The sequence below is a fragment of the Camarhynchus parvulus genome, unplaced genomic scaffold, assembly GCF_901933205.1.
Source record: "Camarhynchus parvulus unplaced genomic scaffold, STF_HiC, whole genome shotgun sequence".
NCBI classification, from domain to species: domain Eukaryota; kingdom Metazoa; phylum Chordata; class Aves; order Passeriformes; family Thraupidae; genus Camarhynchus; species Camarhynchus parvulus.
Window position 1 is genome coordinate 4,942 of NW_022148551.1, and position 12,645 is coordinate 17,586.

The 12,645-nt window shown below is 41.6% G+C and overlaps 1 protein-coding gene across 1 annotated transcript; it reads left to right on the forward strand.

Moving 5' to 3' along the window:
• Window positions 1-234: 234 nt before the first annotated feature.
• Window positions 235-11,539, forward strand: LOC115916922 (protein EFR3 homolog B-like; the record flags this gene model as incomplete). Its single annotated transcript, XM_030970662.1, has 4 exons — window positions 235-279; window positions 1,295-1,386; window positions 6,628-6,676; window positions 11,376-11,539. Coding segments are annotated over 4 exons (350 nt in total), but the record flags the coding sequence as incomplete, so codon positions are not given.
• Window positions 11,540-12,645: the final 1,106 nt, after the last annotated feature.

Sequence of the window (12,645 nt, forward strand, 5' to 3'; positions counted from 1 at the left end):
TTTTGGGGATGTTTAGGATTTTTTTTTTGGTTTTTTGGAAATTTTGGGGGGAATTTTTGGGGGAATTTTGGGGTTTTTTTGGGGAAATTTTTGGGGATATTTTTGGGGATTTTTAGGATTTTTTTTTGGAAATTTTTGGGGGAGTTTTTGGGGGATTTTTGGAGGAATTTTTTAGGGTTTTCTTGGGATTTTTTGGGGGGAAATTTTTGGGGTTTTCTTTTTGGCATTTCTTAGGATTTTGGGCATTCCTCAATGCCAAGTTCTGCCCCCAGAGCGGAGGTGAGAGCGGCAATTCCAGAACTTTCCGCCAATTCTGGAACTTTCTGGGAATTCGGGGGGGTCGGGGACTTTGGGGAAATTTTTGGGGATTTTTTGGGATTTTTTTGGGACTTTCAGGGATTTTTTGGGGGATTTTTTTGGGGATATTTGAGGATTTTTGGGGGGAAATTTTTTGGGTTTTTTGGAGGGATTTTTTGGGTAATTTTGGGTGTTTTTTGCAGAATTTTTGGGGACTTTCAGGGTTTTTTGGTTTTTTTTTAAATTTTTGGGGGGATTTTCTACGCATTTTTATGGATTTTTTGGGGGGGGAATGTTGGGGATTTTTCAGGGGTTTTTTAGGGTTTTTTGGGGGATTTGGGGGGATATTTTTGGTGATTTTTAGTTTTTTTTGATTTTTTGGAAATTTTGGGGGGAATTTTTGGGATTTTTCGGGGATTTTTCGAGGTTTTTTTGGGGAATTTTTGGGATTTTTTGGGGATTTTCAGGATTTTTTTTCGACATTTTTGGGGGAGTTTTTGGGGAATTTTTGGAGGAATTTTTTAGGGTTTTCTTGGGGATTTTTTTGGGATATTTTTGGGGGAAATTTTTGGGGGTTTTTTTGGCATTTTTTGGGATTTTGGGCATTCCTCATTGCCGAATTTTGCCCCCAGAGTGGAGGTGAGGCTGCACGTTCCAGAACTTTCTGGGAATTCCTGGGGTTGGGGAATTTTAGGATCTTTCAGAGATTTTTTAGGTTTTTTTGGGAGATTTTTTGAGAGATTTTTTGGGGAGATTTTTAGGGAATTTTTAGGATTGTTTTGGATATTTTTGGTGGTTTTTCAGGAATTTTTGGGGAGGGATTTTGGGATTTTTTTGTGGGATTTTTGGGCTTTTCCTGCGGAAAATTCCGGATTTTTTCCAGGATTTTTTTGCTTCCCATCCCAAATCCCGAATTCCCAGCTGGATTTTGGGGGAATTCTGGGCGATTTGGGGCACTTTTTGCCTCCCTGACCCCCAAATTCTCCATTTTTTGCAGAGGAGGATCGGCTGAGCAAGAGGAAAAGCATCGGGGAGACGATTTCCCTGCAGGTGGAGGTGGAGTCCAGGAACAGCCCCGAGAGAGAGCAGGTCAGGAATCGCCCCAAATTCACTGAAATCCCCCCAAATCCCCCCAAAACCCAAACAAATCCCTACAACAAATCCCTAAAACCCTCTAAAAACCCTCACAAATTCCCCAAAAATCCCCCCAAAAAATCCCAAAGAAAACCCCCCAAAAATCCCAAAAATTCCAAAAAAATTCCAAAAAAATTCCCCCAAAAATTCCCAAAAAATCTCCCAAGAATTCAGAAAAAAATCTAAAAAAAATTCCCCAAAATTCCCACAAAAATCCTAGAAAAATCCCCAAAAAATCCAGTAAAGGATTTAAAAATCTCTAAAAAAATCCCTAAAAAAACTCCTAAACTCCTCTAAAATTCCTAAAAAAAAATCCCCAAAAATTCCCCCAAAAATCCCAAAGAAAACGCCAAAAAATCCCTAAAAAATTCCCAAAAATTCCCAAAAAATCTCCCAAAAATCCAAAAAATCCTCTAAAGAATTGAAAAATCCTGTCAAAAATTGGAAAACCCTGGAAAAAAACCCCTAAAACTCTCTAAAAACCCTCAAAAATTCCTCAAAAATCCCCCCAAAAATCCCAAAGAAACCCCCCAAAAATCCCTAAAAAATCCCCAAAAATTCCAAAACAATTCCCCAAAAAATCTCCCAAGAATTCAGACAAAATCTGAAAAAATTCCCCCAAAATTCCCCCAAAATTCCCAGAAAAAACCCCAAAAAATCCAGTAAAGAATTTAAAAATATCTAAAAAAATCCCTAAAAAATCTCCTAAACTCCTCTAAAATTCCCAAAAAAATCCCCAAAATTCCCCCAAAAAATCCCAAAAAAAACCCCCAAAAATCCCTAAAAAATTCCCAAAAAATTCCCAAAAAATCTCCCAAGAATTCAGAAAAAATCTGAAAAAATTCCCCAAAAATTCCCAAAAATCCCCCCAAAACCCCCAAAATCCCAAAGAATTCCCAAAAAAAGAATTCCCAAAAATCCCCCTAAAAAACCCCTAAAAACCCAGGAAAACATCCTAAAAAACCCTAAAAATCCCAAATATTCCCCATAAATTCCCCAAAAATTCCCAAAGAAAACCCCAAAACATCCCCCAAAATTCCCAAAAAATCTCCCAAAAATCAGAACAAATCTGAAAAAATTCCCCCAAAATTCCCACGGAAATTCTCCAAAAACTGCCACATAAATCCCAGAAAAATCTCCCGAAATATCCAAAATATCCTCCAAAGAATTTCCCCCCAAAAAAATCCCAAATTCCCCCAAAATCCCAAAAAAACCCTAAAAACTCAGGAAAACATCCTAAAAAACCCTAAAAATCCCCAAAAATTCCCCCAAAATTCTCCAAAAAGTCCCAAAGAAAACCCCAAAAATCCCTAAAAAATTCCCAAAAAATTCCCAAAAAATCTCCCAAGAATTCAGAAAAAATCTGAAAAAATTCCGCCAAAATTGACACAGAAATTCTCCACAAAGTCCCACAAAAATCCCAGAAAAATCTCCCCAAAATCCCAAAAAATCCCAAAGAATTCCCCCCAAAAATCCCAAAGAAAACCCCAAAAAAATCCGTTAAAAAATCCCCCAAAATTCCCCAAAAATCTCCCAAGACTTCAGAAAAAATCTGAAAAAGTTCCCAAAATTCCCACAGAAATTCTCCAAAAATTCCCACAAAAATCCCAGAAAAATCTCCCCAAAAATCAAAAAAAAAGAATTCCCCAAAAAATCCCAAATTCCCCAAAAATCCAAAAAAACCCCTAAAAACTCAGGAAAACATCCTAAAAATCCCTAAAAATCCTCCAAAATTCCCCAAAAATTCTCCAAAAATTCTCCAAAAAATCCCAAAGAAAACCCCAAAAAATCCCTAAAAAAAATCCTAAAAAAAACTCCTGAACTCCTCTAAAATTCCCCAAAGAATTCCCCAAAAATTTCCCCAAAAATCCCAAAGAAAACCCCCAAAAAATCCCTAAAATTCCCCAAAAATTCCCAAAAAATCTCCCAGGAATTCAGAAAAAAATCTGAAAAAATTCTCCCAAAATTCCCACGGAAATTCTCCAAAAATTCCCCCAAAAATCCCAGAAAAATCTCCCCAAAAATCCAAAATATCCTCCAAAGAATTCCCCCAAAAAAATCCCAAATTCCCACAAAAATCCAAAAAACCCCTAAAAACTCAGGAAAACATCCTAAAAATCCCAAAAAATTTCCCAGAAATTCCTTAAGAAATCCCAAAGAAAACCCCAAAAAATCCCTAAAAAATTCCCAAGAATTCCCAAAAAATCTCTCAAAAATTTGGAAAAAATCTGAAAAAATTCCCCCAAAATTCCCATGGAAATGCTCCAAAAATTCCCACGAAAATCCCCAAAAAACCCCAGGAAAACATCCTAAAAAAACCCTTAAAATCCAAAAAAATTCCCAAAGAAAACCCCAAAAAATCCCTAAAAAATCTCCCAAAAATTCAGAATAAAATCTGAAAAAATTCCCCAAAAATTCCCCCCAAAATTCCCAAAAAACCCCTAAACACCCAGGAACACATCCTAAAAAATCCCAAAAAAATCCCCCCAAAATCCCAAAGAATTCCCCCAAAAATCCCCCCAAAAACCTCTAAAAACTCAGGAAAACATCCTAAAAAACCCTAAAAATCCCAAAATATTCCCCAAAAATCCCCCCCAAAATCCCAAAGAAAACCCCAAAAAATCCCTGAAAAATCCCCCAAAAATTCAGAAAAAATCTGAAAAAACTGCCCCCAAAATTCCCCCAGAAATTCCCAAAAATTCCCACAAAAATCCCAAATAAAATCCCTAAAACCCCAGGAAAACATCCTAAAAAAACCCCTAAAAATCCAAAAAAATTCCTCAAAAATTCCCAAAGAAAACCCTAAAAAATCCCTAAAAATTCCCATGGAAATTCTCAAAAAATTCCCACAAAAATCTCAGAAAAATCTCCCCAAAAAACCCTAAAAACCCAGGAAAACATCTTAAAAACCCCTAAAAATCCCAAAATATTCCCCAAAAATCCCCCCAAAATCCCAAAAAGAAAACCCAAAAAAATCCCTAAAAAATCCCCAAAAATTCCCACAAAAATCCCCCAAAAATTCAGAAAAAATCTGAAAAAATTCCCCCAAAATTCCCCCAGAAATTCTCAAAAAGTTCCCACAAAAATCCCAAAAAAACCCTCTAAAAACCCAGGAAAACATCCTAAAAAAACCCTTAAAATAAAAAAAAAATCCCCCAAAATTCCCCCAAAAACCCCAAAGAAAACCCCAAAAAAAAATCCCTAAAAATTCTCCCAAGAATTCAGAAAAAAATTTGAAAAGAATCCCCTGAAATTCCCACAGAAATTCTCAAACAATTCCCACAAAAATCCCAGAAAAATTCCCCCAAAAAAAAAAAAAAAAAAAAAACCTAAAAACCCAGGGAAACATCCTAAAAAAAACCCTAAAAATCCCAAACAATTCCCAAAAATTCCCCAAAATATCCCAAAGAAAACCCCAAAAAATCCCTAAAAAATCCCTCAAAAATTAAGAAAAAATCTGAAAAAAATTCCCCAAAAATCCCCCCAAAAAACCCTAAAAACTCAGGAAAACATCCTAAAAAATCCCTAAAAATCCCAAAAAATTCCCCAAAAATCCCAAGAAATTCCCAGAAAATTCCAGAATTCCCAGAAAATTCCAGAATTCCCAGATTTCTGTCACCTCTGTTCTGAGGAATGCCCAAAATCCTAAAAAATCCCCCAAAAAATCTCCAAAAATTCCCCCAAAAGTACCAAAAAATTCCCCAAAATGCCAAAAAAATCTCCAAAAACCCCAAAATTCCCCCAAAATCCCCCCAAAAAATCAAAATAAAATCCCAAAAATTGCCTCTCCCCAAAAATCTCCCCCAAAATTCCTCCAAAAACCAAAAAAATCCCCCCCAAATCCCCAAAAATTTAAAGAAACCATAAAAATCCTGGCTTTGGGGTTTTTGGGGGATTTGGGGGTTTTTGGGATTTTCCCAGAATTGGGATTTTGGGGTTTTTGGGGGAAATTTGGGGTTTTTGGGATTTTTCTGCCATTGGGATTTTTGGGGAGATTTAGGGGGATTTGGGATTTTTTGGGCTATTTTGGGGTTTTGGGGGATTTTCCCAGATTTGGGATTTTGGGTTTTTTGGGGGGGAAATTTGGGGTTTTTTTGGGATTTTCCAGGACTGGAATTTTTGGGGATTTTTTTGGGTATTTGGGGTTTTTGGGGTTTTTTGGGATTTGGGGATTTTTTCTGGATTTGGGGTTTTTTGGGGATTTTCCCAGAACTGGGATGTTTCGGGATTATTTGGGTTTTTTGGGGGGGAAATTTGGGGTTTTTTGGGATTTTCCTGGCATTGGGGTTTTTTTTCTGGTTTTGGGGTTTTGGGGATTTCCCAGGAACTGGGGATTTTTTGTTTGGGATTTTTGGGGATTTCCCAGAACTGGGATTGTTTGGGATTTTTGGGGGTTTTGGGGGAATTTGGGATTTTTGGGATTTCCCTGGCATTGGGGTTTTGGGGGTTTTTGAGATTTTTTGAGGATTTTCTCAGAATTGGGATTTGGGGTTATTTGGGGCTTTCTTTGGGATTTTCCAGGATTGGAATTTTGGGGATTTTTTGGGGATTTGGGGATTTTTTTCTGGATTTGGGGTTTTTGGGGGATTTTCCCAGAACTGGGATATTTTGGGATTTTTGGGATTTTCCTGGCATTGGGATTTTTTGGGGGAATTTGGGATCTTTGGGGGATTTTGGGTTTTTTGGGGGGAAAATTTGGGATTTTTGGGATTTCCCTGTCATTGGGGTTTTTCGGGGTTTTTTGGGATTTGGGGATTTTTTCTGGATTTGGGATTTTTTTGGGTTTTGGGGGGAATTTGGGGTTTTTTTGGGATTTTCCCAGAATTGGGATTTTTGGGGGGATTTGTGGTTTTTGTGTAGGGTTTGGGCTTTATTCTGGAGGTAGAACTTTTGGGGGATTTTGGTGGGGTTTTTTTGGGGGGATTTTTGGGATTTGACTCTTTTTGGGGGGATTTGGGTTTTTTTCCTTGGGATTTGGTGTTTTGCGGGGGATTTCGGATTTTTGGGGGATTTACCAGCATTTTGCTGTTTTAGGACATTTCGGGGTTTTTTTGCATTTCCCCAGCATTGGCATTTGGGGCTTTTTAAGGAATTTGGGATTTTTTGGGGCATTTTGTGGGATTTGGGATTTTGGGGAATTTTTGGGGGATTTTTTTGGGATTTTCCCAAAATCTCATCCCAGATTTTGTTTTCCAGAGAGCCCCGGCTGAGGAAATCACCTACGAGACCCTGAAAAAGGCCATCGGTGAGGGGGATTTGGGGATTTTTGGGGATTTTTTGGGATTTTTAAGTTTTTGGGGGTTTTGTGGGGTTTTTGGAGGAGTTTTTTTGGCATTTTTTAAGAATTTTGGGGGGTTTTTTGGGCTTTTTTGGGGAATTCTTTTGATTTTTTAAGATTTTTTTTTAATTTGCGTGGGGTTTTGGTGGGGATTTTTGGGGTTTTTTTAAAGGATTTTGGGGGGATTTTAGAGGGGGATTTTGGGGATTTTTATGGGGTTTTGAGGGGAATTTTTCAGGGGTTTCTTGGGGCAGATTTTTTTGGTTTTTTAAAGGATTTTTGGGAATTATTTGTGGTTTTGGGGGGAATTTTGTGGGGGGTTTTTGGGGGGGTAATTTGGGATTTTTTAAAGGATTTTTGGGCCTTCTTTGGGATTTTGGGGTGGTATTTTTTGGGAATTTCTTTGAATTTTTTTTGTTATTTTTGTGGAGTTTTGGGGGGTTTTTTTAAGGATTTTGGGGAATTCTTTGGGATTTTTAGGGGTTTTTTTTGGGTGGGATTTTTGGGAATTGATTGGGAATCTTTTGGGGCTTTGTTGTTCCCATTGCTGTTCTCCCCATGGTTTTCCCCCTTTTTCTCCGTTGTTTTCCCCATTTTCCCCATTGTTTTTCCAATTTTTCCTGAGTTTTTTCCCCTTTGTTTCCCCCACTAATTTCCCCCTTTTTTTCCCATTTTTCTCCCATTTTTCTCCCTATTTTTCCCTGTTATTTTCCCTGTTGTTTTCCACATTATTTTCCCCATTTTTCCATTGTTTCCCCCACTGATTCCCCATTGTTTTTCCCATTTTTTCCATTGTTTCCCCCATTGTTTTCTCCATTTTCCCATTTTTTCCCCATTTTTCCCATTTTTCCCCATTGCCGATTTTTTCCCATTTTTGCTGTTTTCATTTTCCATTTGCTGTTTCTCCATTTCCCATTTTCTTTTCCCAATTTTCCCCATTCTTTTCCCCATTTCCCCATTGCCATTTTCTCCATTTTTTCCCGTTCTTTTTCCCATTTTCCCCTTTTCACCTTTTTTCCCATTGTTTTTCCCATTTTCCCCGTTGCTCTTTCCCCATTCTTTTCCCCATTCCTTTTCCCATTTTCCCCATTGCCGTTTTTCCCATTTTCCACATTATTTTTCCCATGTTTCCCATTCTTTTTCCCATTTTCCCCATTGCTGTTTTCTCTTTTTCCCCATTGCTGTTTTTCCCGTTTTCCCCATTCTTTTCCCCATTTCCCCATTGCCGTTTTCTCCATTTTTCCCATTCTTTTTCCCATTTTCCCCATTTTTTCCCCATTTTCCCATTGGTTTTCACTTTTTTCCCATTGTTTTTCCCATTTTCCCCGTTGCTGTTTCCCCATTCTTTTCCCCATTCCTTTTCCTATTTTCCCCATTGCCGTTTTTCCCATTTTTCACATTATTTTTCCGTTTCCCCATTCTTTTCCCCGTTTTCCCCATTGCTGTTTCCCCATTGTTTTCCCTGTTCTTTTCCCCATTTTTCCCATTGTTTTTACTATTTTCCACATTATTTTTCCCATGTTTCCCGTTCTTTTCCCCATTTTTCCCATTGCCATTTTTCTCATTTTTCACATTTTTTTCCCATTTTGCCCATTGCCGGTTTTCCCATTTTCCCCATTCCTTTCCCCATTTTCCCCATTGCTGGTTTTCCCATTTTCCTCGTTCTTTTTCCCATTTTCCCTGTTCTTTCCCCCATTGCCGTTTTTCCCATTTTTCCGTTTTTTTTCCCCATTTCCCCATTGCTGTTTCCCCATTCTTTCCCCCATTTTCCCCGTTGTTTTCCCCATTTCCCCATTGCCGTTTTCTCCATTTTCCCCGTTCTTTTTCCCATTTTCCCATTGCTGTTTCCCCATTTTTCCCATTATTTTTCTCATTTTCCCCATTGCTGTTTCCCCATTCATTTCCCTGTTCTTTTCCCCATTCCTTTTCCCATTTCCCCATTGCCATTTTCTCCATTTTCCCCGTTCTTTTCCCCATTTCCCTATTGCCATTTTCCCCGTTCTTTTCCCCATTTCCCTATTGCCATTTTCCCCGATTTTTTCCCCATTTCCCTATTGCCATTTTCCCCGTTCTTTTCCCCATTTTCCCATTGCCATTTTCTCCATTTTCCCCGTTCTTTTCCCCATTTCCCTATTGCCATTTTCCCCGTTCTTTTCCCCATTTTCCCATTGCCATTTTCTCCATTTTTTCCCCGTTCTTTTCCCCATTTCCCTATTGCCATTTTCCCCGTTCTTTTCCCCATTTCCCTATTGCCATTTTTCCCGTTCTTTTCCCCATTTCCCCATTGCCGTTTTCTCCATTTTTCCCGTTCTTTTCCCCATTTTTCCCCATTGCCATTTTCTCCATTTTTCCCGTTCTTTTCCCCATTTCCCCATTGCCATTTCCTCATTCTTTTCCCCATTTTCCCCTGTTCTTTTCCCCATTCCCCCATTCTTTTCTCCATTTTCCCCATTGCTGTTTCTGCATTATTTTCCCTATTTTTTCCCCATTCTTTTCCCCATTTCCCCATTGCCATTTTCCCCATTTCCCTGTTCTTTTCCCCATTTTCCCCGTTCTTTCCCCATTGCTGTTTTTCCCATTTTCCCTGTTCTTTCCCCCATTTTCCCATTGCCATTTCCCTGTTCTTGTCCCCATTTTTCCTGTTCTTTTCCCCATTCTTTTCCCCATTTTCCCGTTCTTTTCCCCATTTTCTCTGTTCTTCCCCCCATTTCCCCGTTGTTTTCCCCATTTCCCCATTCTTTTCCCCCGTTCTTTTCCCCATTTTCCCTGTTCTTTTCTCCATTTCCCCGTTCTTTTCCCTATTTTCCCCATTGCTGTTTTCTCCATTTCCCCGTTCTTTTCCCCATTGCTGTTTTCTCCATTCTTTTCCCCATTTCCCCGTCCTTTCCCCATTGCTGTTTCCCCTGTTCTTTCCCCCATTTTCCCCATTGCCATTTTCCCCATTTTTCCCCAGTCCTTTTCCCCATTTCCCCATTGCCATTTCCCCATTCTTTCCGCCATTTCCCCATTGCCATTTCCCCATTTCCCCATTGCCATTTCCCCATTTCCCCATTCTTTTTCCCCATTTCCCCATTGCCATTTCCCCATTGCCATTTTCCCCATTTCCCCATTCTTTTCCCCATTTCCCCATTGCCATTTCCCCATTGCCATTTTCCCCATTTCCCCATTGCCATTTTCCCCATTTCCCCATTCTTTTCCCCATTTCCCCATTCTTTCCCCCATTTCCCCATTGCCATTTTCCCCATTTCCCCATTGCCGTTTCCCCCATTTCCCCATTGCCATTTTCCCCATTTCCCCATTCTTTTCCCCATTTCCCCATTTCCCCATTGCTTTCCCCCATTTCCCCGTTCTTTTCCCCATTGCCATTTTTCCCATTTTCCCCGTTCTCTCCCCCATTTCCCCATTGCCATTTCCCCATTTCCCCATTGCCATTTCCCCATTTCCATTGCCATTTCCCCATTTCCCCATTGCCATTTCCCCATTTCCCCATTGCCATTTCCCCATTTCCCTCATTGCCTGTTTCCCCATTTCCCCGTTCTTTTCCCCATTGCCATTTCCCCATTTCCCCATTCTTTTCCCGTTCTTTTCCCCATTGCCATTTCCCCATTTCCCCATTTCCCGTTCTTTTCCCCACTGCCATTCCCCATTTCCCCATTGCTGTTTCCCCACTGCCATTTCCCCATTTCCCCATTCTTTTCCCTGTTCTTTTCCCCATTGCCATTTCCCCATTTTCCCCGTTCTTTTCCCCGCTGCCATTTCCCCATTTCCCCACTGCCATTTCCCCATTTCCCCGTTCTTTTCCCCATTGCCATTTCCCCATTCTTTTCTGCCATTTCCCGTTCTTTTCCCCACTGCCATTTCCCCATTTCCCCACTGCCATTTCCCCATTTCCCCATTCTTTTCCCCATTGCCATTTCCCCGTTCTTTTCCCCACTGCCATTTCCCCGCTGCCATTTCCCCATTTCCCCGTTTCCCCACTGCCATTTCCTCGCTGCCATTTCCCATTTCTTTTTTCCCGTTCTTTTCCCCACTGCCATTTCCCCGTTCTTTTCCCCACTGCCATTTCCCCGTTCTTTTCCCCACTGCCATTTCCCCATTTCCCCATTCTTTTCCCCATTGCCATTTCCCCGTTCTTTTCCCCCCTGCCATTTCCCCGCTGCCATTTCCCCATTTCCCCGTTCGTTTCCCCACTGCCATTTCCCCGCTGCCATTTCCCCATTTCCCCGTTTCCCCGTTCTTTTCCCCCGCTGCCATTTCCCCGTTCTTTCCCATTTGCCATTTCCCGTTCTTTCCCCATTGCCATTTCCCCCCCATTCTTTTCCCCATTGCCATTTCCCGTTCTTTTCCCCACTGCCATTTCCCCATTTCCCCATTTCGTTTTGCCCCATTGCCATTTCCCCATTTCCCCGTTTCCCCGTTCTTTTCCCCACTGCCATTTCCCCGCTGCCATTTCCCCGTTTCCCCATTGCCATTTCCCCATTTCCCCGTTCTTTTCCCCCATTTTCCCATTTGCCATTTCCCCATTTCCCGTTTTTTTTCCCATTTCCGTTCTTCCCCCCCCATTTCCCCGTTTCCCCGTTCTTTTCCCCGCCGCCATGTCCCCGTTTCCCCGTTCTCTCCCCCATTGTTGCTGTTCCTGTTTTGCGGCGCGGTGCGGGCGGCGCAGCGGACAGCGTGGCTGCGGAGGAGCAGGAGCGCGAGCGGCGCCGGCTGCTGCTGCAGCGCTTCCAGAAGGCGCCGTTCGAGGAGCTCGCCGCGCACTGCGGCGCCCGAGTCAGCGCGGGCCGCGCGCCGGGAAACCGGGGATCCATCGATCGATTGATTGATTGATTGATTGGCCCGGGAATCAGCCTGGGCATTGATTGATTGATTGATTGATTGTCGGGAATCAGCCTGGGCATTGATTGATTGATTGGCCCGGGAATTGATTGATTGATTGATTGATTGTTCCGGGAATCACCCTGGGGATTGATTGATTGATTGTCCCGGGAATCAGCCTGGGGATCGATTGATTGTTCCGGGAATCAGCCTGGGGATTGATTGATTGATTGTCCCGGGAATCAGCCTGGGGATTGATTGATTGATTGATTGATTGTCCCGGGAATCAGCCTGGGGATTGATTGATTGATTGTCCCACGAATCAGCCTGGGGATTGATTGATTGATTGATTGATTGTCCCGGGAATCAGCCTGGGGATTGATTGATTGATTGTCCCACGAATCAGCCTGGGGATTGATTGATTGATTGTCCCGGGAATGAGCCTGGGGATTGATTGATTGTCCCGAATCAGCCTGGGGATTGATTGATTGTCCGGGAATCAGCCTGGGGATTGATTGATTGTCCCGGGAATTGATTGTCCCGGGAATCAGCCTGGGGATTGATTGATTTCCCACTAATCAGCCTGGGGATTGATTGATTGTCCCGGGAATTGATTGTCCCACGAATCAGCCTGGGAATTGATTAATTGTCCCAGGAATCAGCCTGGGGATTGATTGATTGATTGTCCCGGGAATGAATCTGGGGATTGATTGATTGTCCCGGGAATAAACCTGGGAATTGTCCCAGGAATCAACCTGGGAATTGATTGATTGTCCCGGGAATCAGTCTGGGGATTGATTGATTGTCCTGGGAACCACTCTGGGAATTGATTGATTGTCCCGGGAATCAATCTGGGAATTGTCCCGGGAATTGATTGTCCCGGGAATCAACCTGGGAATGAACCTGGGGATTGATTGTCCTGGGAATTGATTGTCCCGGGAATAAATGTGGGAATTAATTGTCCTGGGGATTGATTGTCCTGGGAATTGATTGTCCGGGGAATAAATGTGGGAATTGTCCCGGGAATAAACCTGGGAATTGTCCCGAGAACCAATCTGGGAATTAAATCAATTAATCCAGGAATAAACCTGGGAATTGTCCCAGGAATAAACCTGGGA